General features: G+C 46.0%; 2 protein-coding genes across 3 annotated transcripts in view; both read left to right on the forward strand.

Annotated features, from left to right (window-relative positions):
* The first annotated feature begins 7,293 nt into the window (after window positions 1–7,293).
* On the forward strand, window positions 7,294–15,827 carry ATP6V1G1 (ATPase H+ transporting V1 subunit G1). The gene is made up of 3 exons (XM_049637350.1): window positions 7,294–7,431; window positions 11,517–11,617; window positions 14,052–15,827. Exons 1-3 carry the CDS (start codon window positions 7,350–7,352, stop codon window positions 14,223–14,225), a joined length of 357 nt encoding a protein of 118 aa, XP_049493307.1. The 5' UTR covers window positions 7,294–7,349; the 3' UTR covers window positions 14,226–15,827.
* Window positions 15,828–16,792: 965 nt separating this feature from the next.
* TMEM268 (transmembrane protein 268) overlaps window positions 16,793–22,894 on the forward strand; it is a 37,440-nt gene continuing 31,338 nt past the window's right edge. Inside the window, exons 1-2 of one of the 2 annotated variants that reach the window (XM_049637239.1) lie at window positions 20,036–20,493; window positions 21,028–21,252. The gene's annotated coding sequence lies outside the window, so the exon portion shown is untranslated. Of the gene's footprint in view, window positions 19,228–20,035; window positions 20,494–21,027; window positions 21,253–22,894 lie in introns of those variants that run through there. The other variant, XM_049637246.1, reaches the window with a different exon arrangement.

The raw sequence follows: 22,894 nt of genomic DNA on the forward strand, positions 1-22,894 counted from the left end.
ATAAAGATGGAAGTTCTTAGCAAGGCCTCCAGGCCCTACATGATCTGGCCCCTGTCTGCCCCTCTGGACTCATCTCTGGGCCTTCTTACCTCTCTATCTGGGTATTTCAGTCTCCATTGCTCTTTCTGGAATTTTCCATGCTCTCTTTTGTCTAAAAACTGTTGCCCAAGTTGTTTTCTCTGCCTCAAAAACTCTCCACCCCTCCTGACTTCAACCCCACCTGGGTTTAGACACTTCAAGCTTTTCTGGTTACCTTTACCTTTTCAGTACAGACTAGGTTCCTTAGTTAAAAGTTGCCAGAGATCCGTCAACCACCAGAAGTTTATCAACCACTTTGAAGCAACTATCTTCATTTGAATGTCATCTAGAATATGTAAAAAGTGGTAAATAAATGTACCTTCCATGATACATGTGCAGTAAGAACTCCTATGCCTTTGATGTATTTTCACCTCAAGGTTATCAACTGTGTGTCTGACAAGTACGATTAAATAAATCTGTAATCTATCGAAATTTTTGGTTATAAACATTGTTAACAGAAATGGTTTCACAAACACAACATGTAAAGCGCTATTACATTTTGAGCATAACTACTTTAGTGAATAGTTATTCTTTTAAAAAAACAAAAAACAAAACAAAAATCCCTGGAGGTCAAAATTCTTTTCCTTTAGAGCAGCACCAATGGAAATACAATGTGAGCCACACGTGTGATATTAAATGTTCCTCTTGACAAATTTGAAAAAGTAAAAAGAAAAGGTGAAATTCAATGTTTTTGTTTTTTTAATTTAAAAAGTTTTTTTTTTTAATTTTTTTAATGTTTATTTATTTTTAAGAGAGAGAGTGAGACAGAGTGTGAGCAGGGGAGGGCCAGAGAGAGAGGGAGACACAGAATCCGAAGCAGTCTCCAGGCTCTGAGCTGTCAGCCCAGAGCCCGATGCAGGGCTCGAACTCACAGACTGCGAGATCGTGACCTGAGCCGAAGTCGGACGCTTAACCGACTGAGCCACCCAGGCACCCCTAATTTAAAAAGTTTTAATTGCCGTGAAATACACATAAAACATACTATCCTAGCCATTTTCAAGTGCACAGCTCAGTGGTGTTGAGTACGTTCACACTGTTGTGCACTCAATCCCCAGACCTGTTTCATTCTGCAAAACCCAAACTGTCGACCCGTTAAACCACACCCCATTCTCCTCTCCCCCAGTCTCCGGCAACTACCATTCTACTTTCTGTCTCTAGGAGTTTGACGACTCTACGTACCTCCCATAAATGGAATCATACAGTATCTGTCTTTTTTACTGACTTATTTCACTCAATAATGTCCTCAAGCCTCGCCCACGTTGTGGCAGGTGTCAGCATTTCTTTCCTTTGTATGGTTTGTTCTTCCCCTCAGGGACACCTGGGTTTCTTCCACATTGCGGCTATTATGAGTAGTGCTATGAACATGGATGTGCAAATATTTCTTCAAGACCCTGCTTTGGGGTTATCTGCCCAGAAACAGAATTGCTGGATCACATGACAATTTCACTTTTCATTTTTTGACAAACTACCATACTATTTTCCACAGCAGCTGCACCATTTTATATCCCCACCAACATCACACATGGGTTCTCATTTCTTTTCATCCTTGCTAACACTCATTATTTTTTATAGTAGCCTCCCTAATGGGTATAAGGTGGTGAAATTAATTTTAATAAGACATTTTATTTATCCCAGTGTATTTGAAATATTATCGAGTCTACCATCAATAAAAAAATTATTAACGAGGTATTTTACATTTTTTGGTGCAAAGCCTGAGATGTGTTACATATTTTATTCTGAGAGCATATTTCAATTCAGACTAGCCACATTTCACTGTCGGTTAAGCAACTCTTGATTTTGGCTCAGGTCACAAGCTCACGTTCGTGGATTCGAGCCCCCATTGAGCTCTGCACTCACAGCATGGAGCCTGCTTTAGATCCTCTGTCTCCCTTTCTCTGCCCCTCCCCCTCTCAAAAAGAAATAAATGTTAAAAAATATATTTAATTAAAAAAAAAAAACTAGCCACATTTCAATTTCCCTATAGCCACATGTGGCTAGTGTCTCCCATATTGGATAGCCTGACTGCAGAGCATCTAACTCAGTTAAATATTATGTATTCATTGGTGGGCATTTTTGTCTGGCTGTCTCCCTCATTAACTCCAAGCTCCAGGAGGACAAAGAATGTGTCTGTTTTGCTCATATACGGTAGCTTGCTGAAGGCTGGCACAAACCAGGTGCTCAATAAACACTTTTTAATAAATGAATGAATTAATGAAGAGTGTCTCTATTAATATCTTTTTGTCCTGACTTTGTTCAGACTCATTTGTAGTTAATTTCTAGGAATAATTTGCAATGCTTTGTTCCTTGACCTGCTTTCCAGGCCTGCTTCTTAGCTCCTGGGAAAGCAGAGAAATAAATGTTACCCAGGCAGATCCTAGATCTGTGTCTGTGAAGAGATGGAAATAGCAAGTAAATGCTATTGTAAGGGAGGAGAAATATCTTTCTTCTACCCAACTTAGGTTTTTGGCTGGGTCTTTATAACAAAAGACAGATTTACAAGAGAAAAGCATCCAAATGTATTTAAGGTAAGTTCTATGTGACATGGGAGCCTTCATAAGGAAATGAAGACCAGAGGAAGTGCTTCAAACTGAGTATTTTTACACTTGTTTGATGAAGTGTGGGAAGTCATGGAAAATGTGTTAGGACAAAAGGGGTATGAGCTAAGAGGAGGAAACTTGAGGAAACTTAGCAAGGCCTGTTTGTCCTGATTTCTCTTGAAGCCTCTTGGGGTCCTTGGAGATAAGGATGTTCCTTTCCTCTGGAAATAGGGAAGACATTTTTTACATGAGAGTCTCATGACCTGCTTTAAGGGAAGGCCAAAGAATCCTTCCTGCACATGCTGATTCTCAAATTCTTTCAGTTTAAAATAGTCAATATGTCCAGGTGCCATATTTTTGGTTGATGTATCCTGAACCCTGTAACTATCACAGCAATACACAGCACCTGGGTTCACTGGAGGATAAATATTCCCTCTATAACACCAGTAAAATTTGAGAATATAATCTTAGTTTCTTTAGGATTATTTTCTTTAAATTTTTTTAAATGTTTTTATTTATTTTTGAGACAGAGAGAGACAGAGCATGAGCAGGGGAGGGGCAGAGAGAGAGAGGGAGACACAGAATCTGAAGCAGTCTCCAGGCTCTGAGCTGTCAGCACAGAGCCTGACGTGGGGCTCGAACTCACGGACTGTGAGATCATGACCTGAGGGGAAGTCAGATGCTTAACTGACTGAGCCACCCAGGTGCCCCACTTTAAATTTTTTTTTTTAATGTTTATTTATTCTGAGAGAAAGAGAGCATGAGTGGGGTAGGTCCAGAGACAGAAGGAAAGAGAGAGAATTCCAAGCACCTGTCAGTGCAGGGCCAATGTGGGGTTCCTGTGAGATCATGGCGTGAGCTGAAATCAAGGGTCAGACACTTAACCAACTGAGGCACCCAGGCACCCCTAGAATTATTTTCAGTGTAAATCAAGGAAGAGTAAGGGTTAACTATTAGTCATCAGCATTCCAAGGTGGAAAATGTATATGCAGAGACCAAGAACCTGTCTCATAGGAGGCCCTATGTGGGAGTGGAGGTAGGGTGGGGCATTTAGTTCCTTTATGAGTTTCCCATGAGGCAAGTCAGGCCCCCCACCCTGGATTTTGTTACAGGACTACTAGTTGGCCACATGGAGCCTTTGAATGAATTAGAGAAAGGTGCTCTCTCTGGGGAGAGTGGGTGGAGCATGAGCTGGTTTTTAGCATAGTCTCACTTCCTTGTGCGGTGAACAACCTGTTCAGCCATAAGCACTGGTCCTGCAAAGACTCTCTAGAGCAGTCACTTTCTCTGAGGTGAACTTCCATTAACTAAGTACACCAGGTTGATAGATAAAAACATAAGGCTCACTGATTACCTTTCTTTGAGAAGTCACGGTCACAAGGATTCAGATACCTATGTTATTATGAATAGTGAGTACATTCAAAGCTAGTTCCATGAATTAACGAGTTCAACTCTCACAATAACCCTATTATACTATCATTAACTCCATTTTTAACTGAGGAGTCTGAGGCTCACAGATAAATGTCAGAGCTGGGATTTGAACCCAACTGTCTAGTTTCCTTAGGCAAGGCAGTGAGAGGTCACACTTCCCTTGTTGCTGACTTGGAACCCGTATAGGTCATTATTGCTCCTTCACCTTGTTTCTGACTTGTGTTTGAACAGCCACATATCAGAATGGGCAGAGTCTTTTCTTAGATGTGCTGATACATTTCAGGTGCCTGGGTGGCTCAGTCGGTTGAACGCAGACTCTTGGTTTCAGCTCAGGTCCTGATCCCAGGATCGTGGGATCGAATCTAGTGTGAGGCTATGGACTGAGTGTGAAGCCTGGTTAAGATTCTCTCTGTCTGTCTCTCTCTTTCCCTCTGCCCCTCTCCCCCACTTGCTTTCTCTCTCTCAAATAAATAAAATGGAAAAAAAAAAAAAGATGTGATAATACAGCCGCACATCAGGGGTTCAAAGCCTGGGATCCACTCTGTGTCCCTCAGATGACTTTGTGAATCTTCGCTCTGGACTGCTGGCTCAAGACTTCAGGGTTTCTTCTGGAGGGCAATTGCTTCACCCTCATTTCCTAGTTATTTCAGGACATCTCCCCAGAGCACTCAAGTTCTGACAACAAACACCCACACAGATGACCAGAAAACATACACTAGTCTGAAAATTTCAGTGGATGGATTGTCTAGTACTGTTCTCTTTATACAATAAACTTTTGAAATGTTGCAAGCAAAAAAAATTCTGGAATGTGTAGAAATTTCGATGCTTTCAGGAAGCTGGCTGTTAGAGGAACCCTCATGTGAAGGCTTTTGTTAAGTGGAGGACCAGATTTGTAAATCAAACAATTACCCCCTAGCCAGATAAAAACAACAGCTTCCATCTCCTGGCATTGATGACAGACTAGAAACCGTGCAAAAGCTTCACCTCCATCATTATCATCATTTCTCTCTCTTCGTAACAGCTTTATTGTGACATAATTCACACACTGTACCATTTACCGTTTTAAAGTAGACAATTTGGTATTTTGAGTATATTCACAAGGGTGTGCAGCTGTCCACTACCTCATTCCATAACATTTCCATGATCCCAAAAAAGAACCCCCTTGCCAGTGAGCCCTCACTCCTTGTTCCCTCTCCCCCCCCCCCCCGCCCCCCCCCCCCACCAGCTCCTGGGTAGCCACTAACCTACTTTCTGTCTCTGTAAGATTTGTCTATTCTGAACACTTCAGATAAGCAGACCTGCACAATATGTGGTCTTTTGTGCCCAGATCCTTTCACTTAGCATGTTACTAAGGTCGACCCATATTGCAGCATGTATCAGTACTTTACTCCTTTTTATGATCAAATAATATTCCATCGATGGGTAAGCCACATTTTGTTTACCTCCTCGTCACTTGATAGGCATCTGGGTTATTTCCACTTTTTGGCTACCACCATCTCTTAATCCTCTTGCCACCCTTAGAAGCATGTATTGTCCTCTGTTGATTCAATGAATTACATTTTCCTAGAACACTGAAAATGACAAATCTTTCCAGGAAATCAATGACTGGACTTAAAGTCCCAGAGACCAGTCAAATGCTGGTTCTTAGATGTTCTGGATTTTAGCTTTCTTTCCAACCCTATCTCTAACGTTAATCCAGTGAACAATGTCCTGAACCATGAATCCAGCTCCTCCTAGAGTGCAGAGATGCTTCTATCAAAAAGTTCTGGCGTTATTTTATGTTCCCAGTGCTTGGTGGCTCCAGGAGACCATCTGGTCCTTCCCACAGCCCACGAGATTCCTGTAGAGCACAGTGGATCAGATGTTCCACTTTGCAGGCCTGGTTGGATTCAAATATCCCATCTGATCCCATCTGACAGTTAATAGGGGAGTGACTTTGGGCAAGTTACTTAACCTCCCTGAGCTTCAGTCTGGTTATAGAAAGGGGTTAATAACATTACTTTAGAGTTGCTGTCAGAACCAGTCAAGTGTTAGGGCAATACCCGTCATGTTGTAAACTCAACTACTGGCTTCCTAACTACCGATTTGTGGTGGGAGGTATCTCTGTGCCAAGTTGTGCCCACCAAATCCAGACATGCTGGTTCTTTTCCACTAATCAACCCTAACTCCTCTTCCCACCCCCAACCCACCACCCAATTCTTTCCTGGTTAACTTCTCACTCTTTTGATATCATTCTAATGTTTTTTTAAATGTTTATTTATTATTGAGAAACAGAGACAGAGCATGAGCATGGGAGGGGCGGGGGAAGACACAGAATCTGAAGCAGGCTCCAGGCTCTGAGCTGTTAGCACAAAGCCGGAGGTGGGGCTTGAACTCACAAACCGTGAGACCATGACCTGAGCCAAAGTCGGAAGCTTAGCCAACTGGGCCAGCAAGGCACCCCTCTGATCTCATTTTAAATGCCACTTCCTTGGAAAGCCCTCATGCCCCTCTTCTTAGAGCACTTTTCATTACTGTATCAGTTTGCCATTTCCTATTTATTTTAATGTTTTTTTTTTTTTGTTCATCAATGTGCATTCCACCAGGGACTCTGTTTGACTCTCTAGTTCCTCAGTACGTACAGTGGTCTAGGATCATGGCAGGCATTCATCAAATATTTATGGCAAATAGTCCACCTCGTTCTTTGAGCTGAGGTTCAGACAGGAGGAAAGCATCCTTCTCCAAATCACAGAGCGTAAGCGGCATATCTGTCCCCATGTGTCCCTATTCCCAATCCACACTCTATCCCCTGAGCCTGGTAAGAATTTTTCTAACGTGCCCCCTAATATATTTGAGTGCCAAAGAAAATTCCAGAAAGGGGAGAGTAAAGAAGAGTGCAAAATAAGGGAACCTCTTTGTGTTTGGCTTGGCTCTTCCTCTCCCGACCTTAAGGCGCGTATATTGTAAAGCGAGGGATTATAGCAAAAACGACATACCGGGGCAGCTACCACAACCGAACTAGCGAAGGAACAGCCACGCAAGGAGCGGGGGCGCTGAGAGGAGGAAGGGGGTGAAGACAGAAGACAGATTCTGCGCAGGCGCAGCCGAGACATTCCACTCTTCCTCCCCTCGCCCCTCCCTTCCCGGTCCAGTCACCAGACGCCTTGTGCAGTCAGCTGACGCGGCGCTACGGTAGTCACGTGGCGGCGGGCGGGGCGCCGCCTCACAGCGCAGGCGCAGATCCTCGGCTCCTGGGTCAGCTGACCCGAGGGGGCGATCTCGCCGATCTAGGCCGCTTACCTCGGCCTCGGAGTCGCCACCGCCATGGCCAGCCAGTCGCAGGGCATCCAGCAGCTGCTGCAGGCCGAGAAGCGGGCCGCCGAGAAGGTGTCGGAGGCCCGCAAGCGTGAGTTTCGGGGTGGGGCGGCCAGGCGTGGTACCAGTGCACGAAACGCCGCCAGGCCGCAGGAGGTCGTAGGTAGATGAGGCCCGAAAAACTGCGGCGTGGAGTGGTGGTGACAATCGCGGGATCTTGTGTGGCTCGAAACTGTCTGGATCTGAGGCTCTGGAAGGCTTGCGGGTCGACTGGAAGCCGCGATGTGGGGTAGTAGACAGGGCGTGGAGACAATAGTAGGTGGATGACCTTGGGGTCTTGGGAGGCTTGTGAAATGGGCTATTCAAACGGAACTCGTCTTTCTCCCTGTCACTTGCTCCTTTGGGTTGTTTTGTGTCAGTGTACAGAGCTACCGTAATCCATGCTGTTGAACACAGAGTCCTCTTTGCCACGTCTGCTTCTCTTGTTCGCCACGTTTAGACAGTAGCCAAGGTGTATACGCCTGTTTACTTTTCCCGCATCCCCACAGCTAGCATCTTAGTCCGGGACACTAGGTTTCCTGAGGCTCTGGTACCAGCCTGCTTCGTTAATTCCTTAAAAAAAAAATTTTTTTTTAAATGTGATTAATATGTGCCAGACGCATTACCCAGTGTACCAGTGACCGGTGTCTCCATCATCATGGTATTCAAAAGTCCCAGTGGAGGAAGCCAATGCTGGGTGGGTTAGTTGCAGGTGAGATGTGGGCTAGTTAGAAGTGTAAGGTTGCTAAGGAACTTAAGGGGTGGATCTAACCTCCTCCAAGTGCATTCTCCTTCCATCAGAGCCCTCCCTGGGGTGCAGATAGGACTTCCCTACTTCCTTTACAGTCAGTTTAGCGCCTGCAGAATAAAGACCAGGTTCCTTTTTCTTTTTCTTTTTCTTTTCTTTTTCTTTTTCTGAGCAAAACAGTAGGGTTTATTGAGCAAAAGTACAAAGCTCTCAAGAGTGAGAGGGCTGGGTTGCCCAGACCAGATTCCTTAATAGGGTGTAGGCAGTGTTTTTGGATCGGGCTCTAGCTTTCTTCCCTCATCTCATTTTTGGGTTCTCTCCTCCAGCCATCCTGGACCACTGTGATGCCTTATTTCACCTGCAAGCCTCGGTACAGCTGTTTTCTCCAGTTGAAAGTGCCTTTTCGTAGTTTCCTCTCTCTTTAACACTTAGTCTTTCTTCAGATCTCAAAATTTAGGCAGCATTTCTTCCAGGAAGCCTTCCCTGCTTTGTCCTTCTCTCAAACCAGGCTGAGTCCTTCCTAAGACCTTATTTCTGTCATCGCGATGCGATAACAGGTTTCTTAATAGAGCTTAGTCACTAAGCTCCTAGAGTACATGGACTGTGTGTAACTTAACTGTATGTATTCATTTTCCCATCTGGTGAGATAGGTATCCTTATCCCTGTTATACAGATGGGTGATAGGAGGCTTATTGAAATGATTTGACCATACCGTGAGAAAAAGCATAGCGGGAGCCTAGAGGCCTCTTTTCCCATGCAAGGAGTATGACCCTTAGTAATTCTTTGGTGTTTCTCCTGTTAGAAGACTTACACTTTTATCCCATACCCAAGTAGATTTCAAGCACGGCTCTTATACTTTCTGGCTTAGAGTATTTCCTATGAAATACTCTATTTCATAGGAAAAGTTTTCTTTGAGGGAGCTGGGGATGATGGGAACAAGCCTTTTATTCTTGCCCTGGTGACTGGAAAGTTTTGTGTTCTTCATAGAATATTTCTCATCATGGTCTTGATGATAAAGTATTTCCAGAATGACTTCTCAGAGTTTGTCCTGTGGTGGCTCATTAGTAACAGAAGTTACTGTTGGGAAGTATGTGAGATTATTTGGGGGAGGTGCAGGAACAAATACTTGTAAAATGGTCGGAATAATTCTGAGTGTCTTGGATGTAGGGGTCATGTTATACATTTTTCTTTATCTCATCAAGCTTGGTGCAGGGTCTTGTATAGGTCATATAGCTATTACATATTTACTGAATGAATTTGTTTTAAAGGAGTGAGTTTATGGCTAATATACATCTCAGAATTTGCAGTAATTAGAAACAGAAGTATTGAGGGGTGCCTGGGTGGCTCAGTCGGTTAAGCATCCAACTTCGGCTCAGGTCACGATCTCGCGGTTCGTGAGTTCGAGCCCCATGTCGGGCTCTGGGCTGATGGCTCAGAGCCTGGAGCCTGCTTCCGATTCTGTGTCTCCCTCTCTCTCTGCCCCTCCCCTGTTCATGCTCTGTCTGTCTCTGTCTCAAAAATAAATGTTAAGGGGCGCCTGGGTGGCTCGGTCGGTTAAGCATCTGACTTCGGCTCAGGTCATGATCTCACGGTCCGTGAGTTCGAGCCCCGCGTCTGAGCCCAGGCTCAGAGCCTGGAGCCTGTTTCAGATTCTGTGTCTCCCTCTCTTTCTGCCCCTCCCCTGTTCATGCTCCGTCTCTCTCTGTCTCAAAAATAAATAAATGTTAAAATTAAAAAAAAAATTAAAAAAAATAAACGTTAAAAATTTTTTTTTTTAAAAAAGAAACAGAAATATTGACAAGAGCTACAATTTGAAAAAAATCACTGCCTTTTTTGATTTGTAATTATGGTTATCTTGCCCATTAGGAATTGGGAAGAGGCAGTACATATGTGGCAAAGGGATCCTACTTAAATTTTTCTTGAAATTGTTGCTTTGGACCATAAAACTTAAAAAAAAATGTGTTATGGTTTATTTTATTGACGTAGCTGTTTCAGTGAAAACACTGGCTCCCACAAAAATAAGGTGTAAAAGAAATATGGTTTCCTGTTCAAGTATTTATTTTTGGTTTTCAGACAAGCCTATCAGCATTGAACTTTGAAGATATGTGATGGGCAGGGAATGGTTTATCTTAATTCAGAGAACTTTGGGAGTTGGAAGTGACCAGGAGAGTGGTATTGTGAAATTACGTGGAGCTCGCATAATGTTTGAGTCATAAGTGTTACTTGTAGATTGTTGGTTTAGAAAAGATCTTCAGCTCTGAAGTGTGGGTTTGGAGATGGGTGATAAGGAAGATGACATGTGGAGGACAGGGGTAGAAGTTAGCTCACAGGGACAGCAGTAGGCTCTAAATAATACTGGAGAAAACATACACTTACAGAAATAGGTTTGGGGTTTTTAGAGAGGTCTGTTGATTGTTTCACCAGAAACATGATGGAGTGTTGATGTGGGGTCATTATACATCCCAAATCCTGTTCTTCATCAGGAGATGGGAGGTTAAATTCACTTTCATTTGTCTACATGGGTTGAGTGGGATTTGGGAAATTGTTGTACAAGAATGTCTAATAAAGCTTACTTTTAGGTGCAGGATGTCTTTTGCTCTGGATTAAATAAATGCTCAGGTTGATCATATAGCCTCAATTTGGGTTTCTGAGAAGTTTGATCAGTGAGCAGAGGATCAAAGCAGAGAATATATGCTGGCTGGTCTTGTGGTCTGTTTTCAGACAGGGTCTGATGGAATTTAAAGAATCTTTTCAGCTGTATGTTTATTCTCTAGAAACCAGAGCCCCTGTGTCTCCTCACTTCTTAGATGCTTGTGCAGTCTCACCGTCCAGTGCTCCCCATTTCAGGATGCCTTCCCAGAACCACTTTGTTACTTATTTCCTTGTGCACAGGCATGGTTTTAGTTTCCAATATTACATCATGTGTCTCATTAGTTACATTTTAGGTTACTGTCTCTTGGGAGCATATTCCTCTCCTCACTCAGCTTCTAAGCAGACCTCTAGTTACAATCAACAGCATACTTAGGTGTTTACTTCTTAGGAAGAGCAAGAATTCCCCAGATGGGTAATGTCACCCATTTTATGTTGGTTCTTAACAGTGGAGATTGAGAGAATATTCTGACACATTGCAGAATTGTTTCCATCATTTTTCTGTTTGTAGTTATGGAAGATGGTCCTTTTTATCTAGTCACTTCCTAGCTAAGTACAGCTTGCAGGAGGCAGGAACCTATACTGCTAGTTAGCTTTGAATTCCCCCGTGCATGTCTCTTGGGACTATAGCATAAAACTTTTTTCCTTGTTACCTGTTAGAATTTACTATCTTAGTCTCTGCTTCCTCTTCTACTTGTCTTTTAACCACTTCTTGATGCAGCTTTTTCCTTTGAAAACAGGAAAGAACCGGAGGCTGAAGCAGGCCAAAGAAGAAGCTCAGGCTGAAATTGAACAGTACCGCCTGCAAAGGGAGAAGGAGTTCAAGGCCAAGGAAGCTGCGGTGGGCCTGGTTTATTTTCATTACTGCTTTAGTTTCCTGAGGCTTTCCTCTTCTTCCCTTTTCCCCAGGCTCTCAAAATATCCAACATAGCTTGGAGATTGTGATTTCTGGCAGAAATTTGAAGGTTTGTCTTTTGGATGCTCAGGCTGAGTCTCCTCGGTGATCAGTTTTTAACTAACATTGAACCCTGGTCTTCACTTAGTCATTTCACAAATATCTGTTAAACATGTTAGCTTGTGCCAGATGCTAGGGGGTCAGCTGTGAGCAGAAGTCGACATGGTCCCTGCCTCGTGGAGCTTACCTCCTATAGTCTGATGGTCAGGGAGACTCGGCAACGAAACGCAAGTCTGGCGGAGTTCCAGCTGTGAGAGAGCCACGGTGGTCGTAAGCATCCATCAGACGGAGCCCACCTCAGTGTAGTAGAGACACTTAGCGACAGTACAGGCCGGGCCAGGGAGCATGAGATGCATGAAGTACTGGTACAGCAGCAGATCCCAGAGAGGGGAAGGGATGAAGGAGGGCTTTACGGAGAAAAGAAACTGTCAGGTAACAGAAAGCAGTTCAGGCTGATTTTAAGGAAAATGGAATTTATTGGCTTGTATAATGAAAAACCCAGGCAAAAGGCTAACTTTATTTTGATCAGGAGCTTAAATAATGCTCTCAGGACTTCATTTCCATCTCTCAACTCTGCCTTGTCTTTGTGGGCTCCATTCTCAAGTCCTGCCCTGTGGCCTGCCTTGGGTGTTCCAGGCGCACACCCTCCCAGGCCTGCGGCACGTGCCTCCCTCTGAGCAGTAAGTGGCAAAAGTTCCTTTTGTCTTTGCACTGGGCAGCTACCGTGCTGTTAAAACTTAAAGTGTCTCTGGCTCTCGCAGCGGGGTAGATGGGTGCTGTAAACTGTCAGACCGCCCACAGAACAGTGTGGAAATACTCTTGTCGGGGCGACCACTTCATCTTATTTTTACATCTACGCTGCAGTTACTCACAGAGCCTGGATCGGCGCTGTGGTGTAGGCATGAGCCCTGAGGTTTTCCAGCAATGTTTGTGGTAACCCCTTGGGCTTTGTGACCGCGTACCCAGACTTGGCATACGGTGTCTATTCACAGAACAGAGGTAGTGTCCCCCTCTCCTATCCCTTCCCCGCAGTAGGGTTTTTGGACTAAAATTTTAAAAGTAGGAGTTAGCGACTGAGCTAATAGGCAATGGCCCCTTATCCCGCTAATATGAACAGTTACAATATAGGATGAAGGGTCATAAGTTTGAACTCAGGAAGGAAGCTTGGGTTTGAATCCTTGCATGTTCACTTTGACCTCTTTGAGCCTGGGTCTCCTCATCTGTGAAAAGTGGAGGGATGACTGCTGAACAGGTTTTGGAGGAATAGGTAACATGCGAGAGAATGCTTTCTCGTTAAGCACTGTAGTGTGCATACAGATAGGACGGCCTGTAGCTGTTAATGTACACGTAAAGAGGCAGAAACAGGTTACAAGATAGAAAGGATCAGATGCAAAAAAGCTTTGTCTTCAAGAACCTGATAGGTCTCATTCTAATCAAGTAGGCATACATTTGACAAAAGCCAGCCATACTGTAAAGACTGAGGATAAAGGAAATTTATCCGTCCATGTGTGTTATATTGTGACTGGAATTTGAAGGGGTAAGACACGAATATGGTAAAAAAATTCAAGCAGTAAAATAGGGCAACGGTGAAGTTAGTTTCCCTCCCACCCCGACCTGGACTCCTCCTCAGAGGCAGTCACTGTTAGTAGTTTCTTGCAAATCCTTCTAGAATATTCTGTTTGAAAGAAAAGATGTCATGTATTCATCATGCTGGTGAATCCACTGCCGAACGTAAGAACTAGAACATTAACCAGTGTTGGTTAATGTAAACTGTGGGTTCCTCCCGAACTGCATCCTGAGTGCACAAGCCCTCAGGTTTGTTTTTTTTTTTGACTTTTTTTTTTTTAACATCACTTATTTCTGCCTTTTAAAACCACACAAGGATATGCATTTACCAACCACGCTGACACCATTTTACATCTTGCTTTTTTCCTCTTAAACTGCATATTTGACAGTTTGTCCTGTCTTGCTGTACTCCGGGTCTTAAGGTTCTTTCCAGTCTTTGGTTAAGGCGATCCATTAGACACTAGAGAGATGTGAAGGGACTGCTCTCCGGGGTAGTTTCTGAGCGGGGGAAACGCTGTGCAGTTTACCTTTTGATAGATGTGTGAAGGTTGGCCACCAAGGGATTGCGTCCTTTCTTTGCTCCCAGTAACTGGGAACGCCACCTTCCCGCATGCTCTTCAGTCACGAGGTCACACTGCCTGCAGCTGATTCTTTGTATTCACCGACGAGACTGGGTTTCTCCAGAACTAAGGAGGTTGTGCCAACCAGAGCATCAGCCTGACCTTCCCTGTGTGTCCTTGCCCCCCGACTCCAGGCCCTGGGATCCCATGGCAGCTGCAGCACTGAGGTGGAGAAGGAGACCCAGGAGAAGATGACCATCCTCCAGACCTACTTCCAGCAGAACAGGGATGAAGTCCTGGATAACCTCTTGGCCTTTGTCTGTGACATCCGGCCAGAAATCCACGAAAACTACCGCATAAACGGATAGGGGAGGAAGGAGCAGCTCTGCGCGCAGATTGGCATTTTTCGATGCCTTCGTGGTTATGAGGCTTCAGCAAAGCTTGAGTTACTTTCTTGTGAAAAGGCATTAAATTATTTCTGTATGTCATATAGTAGATCCCTTCACTTTTTAGAGAATAGCAGACCTAGCTTCTTTGTACAAACTTAGAGCTTATCCAAAGATTTTCTTTTACCTCATATTTCTTAAAATTTAAAGTGTATATGTTGTCTGTTTTCCTATGCCTTTTAGCTCAAGCAACATATATATCAATACTTTTTCTTTCTTAGATGTAGTAAAAAAAAAAAATTAAATTTTTTTTTTTTTTTTTTTTAAAGAAAGAAAGGGATTAAATATTTTTTTTCCCTATAGCTTTCTTAAAGGTCAGGGGCTTTATCTATGAAAAAGTAGTAAATAGTTATTTGTAACTTGTGTGAAGCAGCAGCCAGCCTTAAAATAGTCCTTTCTGGCTAAGGGTTAGAACAATAAATACTAGTATAATTGTTTGGGCTGCTTTTAGTTTCTCTTAATCAAAATTACTAGCTGATAGAATTCCAAAACTTGTTACATCGTGTACTGATAATCATTTAAAAGTAAAGACTTTGTCATGCATTTTCCCTTCTTCTGGTTCATCCTTTTTGATAATGCAAAGTACACTCTGACCCAGATGTTGTGCAGAATTTCACTTAGGAAATTAAATTAGCACATGTATCACGTACCCATTTGCACGCATACTTAGAAAATATTTGCGGTATGTATCTTAGCAGGAAGGAAATCACTTCTGATTTTACCCAGCCCACTAGTTTGAAAACAGCATTTAACTAGTAAGTCTGCAGTTTGCCTTTTGTCTACTGGGGTGGCCCTATTTCCTCCCTGGTGGGCTACCTGATAAGCCTAATACCTATAGGAACTTCACTCTTAGGAATTCAATGCTCTGTGGCTCTCTGTTAGCAGCAAGTCTGGCTGCAGAATAATTTCTAGTAGATGAAAACAGTTGAAAGAGAGCATGATGGGATTTCCTTCCTTGTTCTGAAATAGTAGGAGGGAATTAGATGCCCTTTAAAGAAATCACATTTTATATGACTCAGGATGGGTTGGTCTCAGGCCACGTCCGTCTCCAGTTTCTGTTCTTTTTTATAGTAGAATTCCTCGGGTGAGTTTTCTATACGAGCTTTCCCAGTTTTTACTGTTCAAGCACTCCCATCAGGCTTGCCACCCCACTGAAGCCGCATGTCAAGGTCAGCAGTGCTGACCACATTGAGAGGTCCAGTCTTCTACTTAACCTTCAGTCCTGTTTGACAGGTCTGACTATTCCTTCCAGAACCGCTTCCTTAGCCTTGTTGTGCAGTGATGTGCTACCCTGCTCCTCCTCGGTCTCTTGCCAGTTCCAGCTCCTCTTTTCCCAGGGATTTGTTCTTGGACTTGTCTACACTCCTTCCCTTGTTGAAACCCACCTACTTTTCATGGCTTTGGATGCCATCTATGTTGAAGACCCTAATTTATATCCAACTTCTCTCCTGAACTCTAGAGTTGTCAGATTGCTTGTTTGCTATTTTGATTTGGATCTGTAATAAACCTCTCCATCTTAATGTGTGCCGTAGTGTACCCGGTTTTGTTAGGACTTTACTCCTGCTGTTGCTAAGTGCAGCAAACCCCACACCCGTGCCTACCACAAATACAGATTTCCCAAACTGGAGGACCATGAAGAAGCAGCACCTGCATTCACTGGTTTACACCCAGTATTTAACCTGGTTGCCACCAATATTTTCATCCTGGATTAATAGGGTTGTACTCACATATATTTTTGCTGGACTCTGCTTTCAGCCCACCAGCTGAATGTTGGTAAAGTTGTGGAAGCAACATAAGTACTTCAAAAGGGGTGTGCTGTAGGGTCAGTTGACAGGAAAGGTAAGATGTGAAAAGTTCGAGCTTGGTGGTCTGGGAGGGAGGAACCTAAACGGTCTGAAGAGTGAGTTGAATGTAACGTGAGTGAGTGGAGAGACTTGGCTGTTCTAGAAGGGGGAAGGGTGGCAGTAGTGGCTGATAGATGAGGTGGTGTGAGGGAGGTGAGAACACGTTTAAATGCCTGTGGGGAAGGGGGAATAGAGTGAGTGAGACTGGAGACTCGGGTGGAATGAGATCCTGTGAGAGCCAGGTGCAGAGGGAGGGGATAGCTGTAGCCTTCAAGCTTGATGGTACTCAGGGAAAATGGTGGGTATGCAGGCCTTCCCGGGCCAGTTGAATCTATCGATTTCTGGGAGTGGGGCTGGGACGAAGATAAATTGATCGACGAAGATAGATTGTCTTCCACAATGGGGAAGGCCTCCCATTGTGCCCTGATGTGAGAAATCAGCACGTTTGGTTCTTTGAGCACTAAGGCAGATAGGGTTGGTTCTGACACGGAAAGAACGTGAAGATACACGTGTAGAACAGTGTGCAATTTGTTCCCACTGAGCATAAAGGATACGGGTGTGCCTGTGTGTACGCGCAGGAGATTTCTGGAAGATCGAGGACACTGGTGCTCATCGCTCAGTGCTTGGGCTGCCACAGGAGGGTTTCTTTGTGCACTTTTCATCCATATGCAGGGTCATTCAGCGTCCCTGGCCTCTACCCACTGGATGCCAGTAGTAGCCCTTCGGTTGTGACAGTCAAAAATATCTCCATTGTCAGATGTCCCCTGGGGGCCCAAACCTCCCCCGGTTAAGAACCACTCTCCTGTAGCAACAACAGAATTATTAAAAACAAAGTACTACATGTAATTTCTGGAACGCTCCAGGTGCTCAGCAAATGTTTCCTAATTTTCTAAAATTCGCTGCAGGGCAGCTGTTCTCCATGCGGTGATCCAGTGACTCAGTTTACTTCCACTTTGCCGCTCTCCCATCTTAGCACATGGTTTCCCTGACGGCGGGGGGTAAGGAAAAGTTGGCAAACACGCACCAACTCTTCCGTGCTTCAGTCCTGAAATGACACGGGCGCTTGTTCTCAGCCCACTGATGGGCGTGGGTCACATGAGCCAACCTAACTGCAAGGGAGTCAGAAGGGATCGCCCTGGGGTATTTTGGATCTTGGGTGAGTAAAAACCATCTACAATTGTTAATAGCTTTCTCTATGCCGGCTGATGTTCTAAGTACTTTTGCGTGTATATTAACTCATCCTCAAAGCACTTTATTTTGCAGGCGATGAGGCCGAGTTGCAAGGATGCGCCATAGTAGAGCCAAGATCAAGACTGGCAGTCTAGCCAAGAATCTGTGCTTAACCACTGCATGCACTCAGCACGGAGCATATGTGTCTCCCCTTTTATGTTTCTCACCTGTGTGATTCTTTTCTGTACCGCTCTTGAATCCTAGATTAATTGCTCCACTGGGCAATTTCTTTTCTTTTTTTTTTTTTTTTTTAATTTTTTTAAGAGGCTGCTTGAACTCACAACCCTGAGATTAAGAGTTGGTATGCTCTACCAACTGAGCCAGCCAGGTGCCCCTCCTCTGACCAATTTCGTGACAGGTGACCCCTTTGTCTAGAGAGAAGGATGCCTTCAGTATTGTCCATTACTGAAGCACAGAAACTCTTTGGCTATTCTATTTGATGCCATGGCTCAGACCTACTGACGTTCTCCTTGATAGAAGACGTGAAATAGCTTACAGAAAGTCAGACCTTGTGTGTAATACCTACAAATTCCCGAAGATGTGCTATTCCCACTTTATGGGTGGAAAACAAGCCCTGAATTGCTGAAAGATGAGGCAGTTTGTTGGAGGCCAGTCACAGAGTCTCTGCATCCTTCAAGTGAGGGAGCCTGTGTTCCAGGCACTTGTGTAACCATACGACAGCCCTGCAGTTTAGGCACAGGATCTCACTCCCATGGATGGGAAAGCTGAGGCCCGGAGAGGTTGATCGAATGCTCAAGGTCACAGGGCAAGGAAGCCACAAGAATGGGCATCAAGTCCAACCGGATCAGACTGAAGGCTGCGAGGGAAAACCTACCGTGCCAGGCCTCCAGGCTTTTCCTGAGGTGTGTGGTGGGTGGAGTACTCAGCCTCGTAAAGCTTCAAAGCCTGTAGCTAACATTCTTGGCACGCTTGGGCTTCCCCGCTGGAAGACGGATGGCACCAGAAGTCAATGAAAGCTGCTCGGTGGAAAGGACCTGCGCCCATGAGCCTCCTGTGCTCCTCCTCTTTCACCTCTTCTGTTTTTCTTTCCTTGAGGGGCAGTCTGGGAGACGGCAGAGGGTTTTGTCCTGTCAGCTGCTCCCGTCACTTCAGTGGCTCCGAAATTCCCGAAAAAGCTTGCACACAGGCAGCGGTTCCAGTTTTCCTCCCTCCCACTCCCCTTCCCCTGCGTAGGCTGGTCTTACGAGGCAGGAGAGGCACATTCTTAATGGCGAGATTTGGCCAGTGGTTCTGGGAGAGGAAGCTGCCAGATCAGGTCAACATCTATCTTCTCTGGCTTTTGAAAAACTTCAGATGACACCGGCTCGTGGGTCAAATGTCAGCTCAAGGCCATAGCTCACTGTGTTTGGAGGGGATGAGCGATGGGGATGGGTGGGCTTGGAGGGTCAGGAGGTAAACAGCCTGCCTTTTTCTCCTACTTGAAAGTAAGGAAGGGAACAGTAGCAACATTCTGGAACACATGGCAGCAGCTGAAGATAAGATAAAGGGAGAAGCTAGGCTGGTTGTTCCAAGAACATGATTGGTGTGTTGGCTACCACTGTCTTGTGCGGTTTTTAAAAATAGAAAGACCAGAGGGTGGAGCTTTCTAGTTAAAAGCCTGAGTATTTTTTTTTTTTAATGTTTATTTATTTTGAGAGAGAAGGCATGTGCAGGTGCATGAGCAGGGAAGGGGCAGAGAGAGAGGGAGAGAGAGAATCCCAAGCAGGTTCCCTGCTGTTAGCCTGGAGCTTCACTTGGGGCTTGAACCCATGGACTGTGAGATCATGACCTGAGCTGAAATCAAGAGTCAGACGCCTAACTGACTGAGCCCCTCCACGCACCCTGAAAGCGTGAGTACTTTTAATTGCCCTTCCCTCCTCTGCCAGACACGTTTGTTCTCGTTCTTGAGGCCTTGCCCTGTTTTATTCTCTTCGTACCTGTCCCTGGCTCTTGTCTTCCTGCACACTAGAAACAGCTCCCCGACACTCTAGGCCTTCCTGACAGGAATTCAGAGTATTTCTTTTGGTTTTGACCCAGTTTCCTGACAAACAGCATGTGACTTGTCTTATTGCCCACACACCTCCTGACAAGGACAGCTGTGTGTTCAGTCCAAGCTCTGATGTGCTGTTAACCTATATTGTGTGTATCTCACATTGGAGGGCCCACTGTGCAGTGTGGCGTCCACGATTTCAAATCAACGTAATGGAAAGGAAAATTCTGTGGGACATGCTTAGGAAGTGGTTTTTAAAATAGATCACATTTACTAGGGTGATTGGGTGGCTCAGTTGGTTAAGTGTCCGACTTCTGCTCAGGTCATGATCTCACGGCCAGTGAGTTCGAGCCCCGCAGTGGGTTCTGTGCTGACAGCTCAGAGCCTGGAGCCTGCTTCGGATTCTGTGTCTCCCTCTCTCTCTGCCCCTCCCCCACTCATGCTTTGTCTCGCTCTCTAAATAAGTGTGTAAAAAAAATTTAAAATAATAAAATAAAAATAGCTCACACTTACTAACACTAACTTTATACCAGGAGCAATTCCAGGTGTTTTACATAGTTGAATTCTCCCTCTGTCTCTCTGAGATATTATTCCCATTTACACATTTGGAAACTGAGGCACATGGCAATAAAGTCACTTGCCCAAGGTCACAGAGCCAATTGGCGGCTAAGTCTGGATTTGAACCTGGGTCTGTCTAGCTTCCCAACCCGAATCTCTGCACGATTTAATTCAAATTGTTCAGAGCGTGGCAACGTTGCAAGTGGTCCATTTCTAAAGGAGTTAGAAAGTGAGTCTGTAACTGGCAGACCTGTTTCAAAGAACAAGATGGAATCACTTATTCGGCAGTTCTGAGCCCCCCCTCCCCCCACCACGTCCCATCCGCTGCCACACTTGGAGATTCTGCCAGGCTGGGAAGAACTTCGTTCCCTCTCACTCCATCCAGGTTGCCAGAGTGGGCAGCCAGCCCTCAGACACGAGTCTGGAACCCTTGCACACACGACGGGGCAGAGTGTACAGCTGCTGAGCAATGGTGGCTCTGGCCGGAGCCTGTGGTTTTCTGGATTTATCTGTAGCTGAAGCCCTGCTGATTGCATTCACAGCTTTTCATTCACTACTTCAGATGCAGGTAGCAAATACCGAGGGCGGGGTGGGTGCTGGGGGGCAGCTAAGAGCATGGGCAGAAGCCGCTCTATGCGCTAAAGGTTTTTTTTCTCTTTTGGGGGAAGGGGACATTGAGCGATGACCACATCATGTGCTGGGGTCGGCCTTAGTTAAACAAGGATACCTATGAGAACGGGGCACAGGAAAGGGTTCCCAGAAGAAGGGCCCTTTCAGCTGAGACCTGACAATGTGACAGCTGATGATGTGGAATGGGGTTGAGGGTTACCCTCCAGATGGAGAGGAATGGAGACCACTGAGAATGGGAAGTGAGCAAGGGCATGGGGGTGTAGGAGGAACTGAGAAATGTTCCGTGTTCTTGGACTTTGGGGTTGGGGGAGAGCTAGTAAACATTAGGTCAGGGTAGGCTAGGGGTGGTGAGGGGCTTGGGCTTGCCACCTACAGCCTTGTGAATCCATCAAGATATTGCTAGCTAAGTCTGCGAACGTGACTAGATTTTACTCACCTTTTACCAGATTTGAGTCACCATTCTCTCTTCTAGGTGGGGCCCCTGCACCCTCATGCCATAGAGCCAGCACTTAACCATGTGCTGAAGTTTCAGAGAAGCACGAGACGCTTTGCCTTGCTGTCCAAGAATGCAGCTCACTCCCACTGGAGACTTCCCATGAAGCACTTCATCCATCGTCTCCCTTAAGTCTGACCATCTCTCAGTTTAGCGGATACTGTTACCTTTCTTTCATGAAGGAGGGAACTGAAGCTCAGAGAGGTGAGCCCACCTGTGCAAATTCGTCTGCCAGGAAGGGGTAGAGCTTGGTCAGCCAGTTCCAAAGGCCCAGGTCTTCTGTGCCTCCCTAGCAAAGGGGACTAATGCATCAACACGTTTAAGTTCATGCTGGAGTGACAAGCAGTGGGGATGGGAGTGAAGGGAGCCTGGCAGGAAGGGCAGGAGTTCGGTCCCCGGCTTCATGCAGGGGGTGAGCCTTGCCAGACAGGCAGGATTTGGACAGGTGCTGACCTGGCCACACACCCGCCAAAGGATCCCTTTCGACATCCCATCAGCAGTTAGTAAAGTTCCAACATCCCACGGGGCTCACTCTCATGTCCCCAAATTGTGTTTTCAGAAATTAGGCAAACTAAATAGGGATCTTGTGTATCTTGTTCAGTGCTGCCCAGTACAATGGCCTGGCACTTAGCAGGCAGCCAGTGTCCTTTGTTGCTAAATAAGTGAATGAACTTCATTTCTAGTTACCTACTGCCTGGATCTCTACTTGCCTGGTGAGTGAAGGCACCTGGCCAGTATCTACTGCTCTGTTCCTCAATCACTGCTCACTGCCCCCAAGCACTCCACCTCCAGGCTGAGCACTCAGCCAACTAAGTCCTGTGGCCTCAGAGGCCCCTGGCAATTTGGCAACATCTGTTGAAATTAAGAATGCATCCATTCTGACTCAGCAAGTCCACTTGGAGAAATGCAGGCTGGGGCATGTACACAGCAACGTGGCTAGGACCATCCCAGCAAGGCCTGGGAGCCAGTGGGGACATCCCCCTCACCCCCCATGTGTCCTCCAGGGGAGAGGGACAAAGGAGTCTTCCTACAATATTTGGAGATTTATGTCTCCCTTCGAAAGGAGGCAGAGTGGAGTGTTCTAGCATGAGGTGAACGCCAGGGAACTCTGTTGAATGAAAATGCAGGGTGCCCAACAGAGTAGAACAGGCTCCCTTTGGTAGAAATACACAGGCGTGTTCGTGTGTCCATATGGGCCCTATGGAGCAATACGCAAGGTTCGTGAGCTCCCGGGGCGGGGGCACTTTTCCCTGTAGACCCCTCTGAGCCCAGAGTGGGAGGGGTGCGGCCAGCAGCCAATGTCTGGTGAGCAGCTCTGTGTCCGGCAGTTGTGAACACTTCATACAGACTATCTCATTAAAGCTTTACAGTCCCATGGATGATCTGTTCTGTCCAGAAAACGAAGACACCGAGACATGAACCACTTGACCAGAGATGATCTAAAAAAGCCCAGAGAATTGGCTCGGAGCTCTGGTAGCCTGATCCTCCAACAGATGCTCTTAGGGTTTTAGATGCACCAGATGAGAAGTTTCTGGTCCCCAAGACGGCCTCATCCGCCCCATCCGCCCCGGGGCCGCGCCTGTGTTAGATGGGCGGGCGGGAGACTCAGGTGCGGAGGCTCGGGTCGGGCGGCCGGGTCCCCGCGGGCCCCAGAGGCGTGCACGTGGTCGGCGGGCGCGGAGGCGCTTCCCGGCGTCCCGGAGGGCGCCTGGCTGATGCAAGGGAGGTCACCCTCTGGGCCCCAGGAGCCGGGCGGGCGGCCCCTCCCGGTGGGGTGACGGCGCGGGGCGGCCCGGCCGGGGGCGGGACCGCGGAGCGCGGCGGGCGGGGCGGGGCGCGGATGCCG

Source organism: Panthera uncia, chromosome D4, assembly GCF_023721935.1.
Source record: "Panthera uncia isolate 11264 chromosome D4, Puncia_PCG_1.0, whole genome shotgun sequence".
NCBI classification, from domain to species: Eukaryota; Metazoa; Chordata; class Mammalia; order Carnivora; family Felidae; genus Panthera; species Panthera uncia.

Bases quoted from the DNA above. Each gene is read 5' to 3' on its own strand.
- ATP6V1G1 (XM_049637350.1), top strand. From the start codon at position 7,350: ATGGCCAGCCAGTCGCAGGGCATCCAGCAGCTGCTGCAGGCCGAGAAG. The intron at 7,432-11,516 runs GTGAGTTTCGGG...CTTTGAAAACAG, and splicing joins GGTGTCGGAGGCCCGCAAGC to GAAAGAACCGGAGGCTGAAG. The intron at 11,618-14,051 runs GTGGGCCTGGTT...CCCCGACTCCAG, and splicing joins TCAAGGCCAAGGAAGCTGCG to GCCCTGGGATCCCATGGCAG.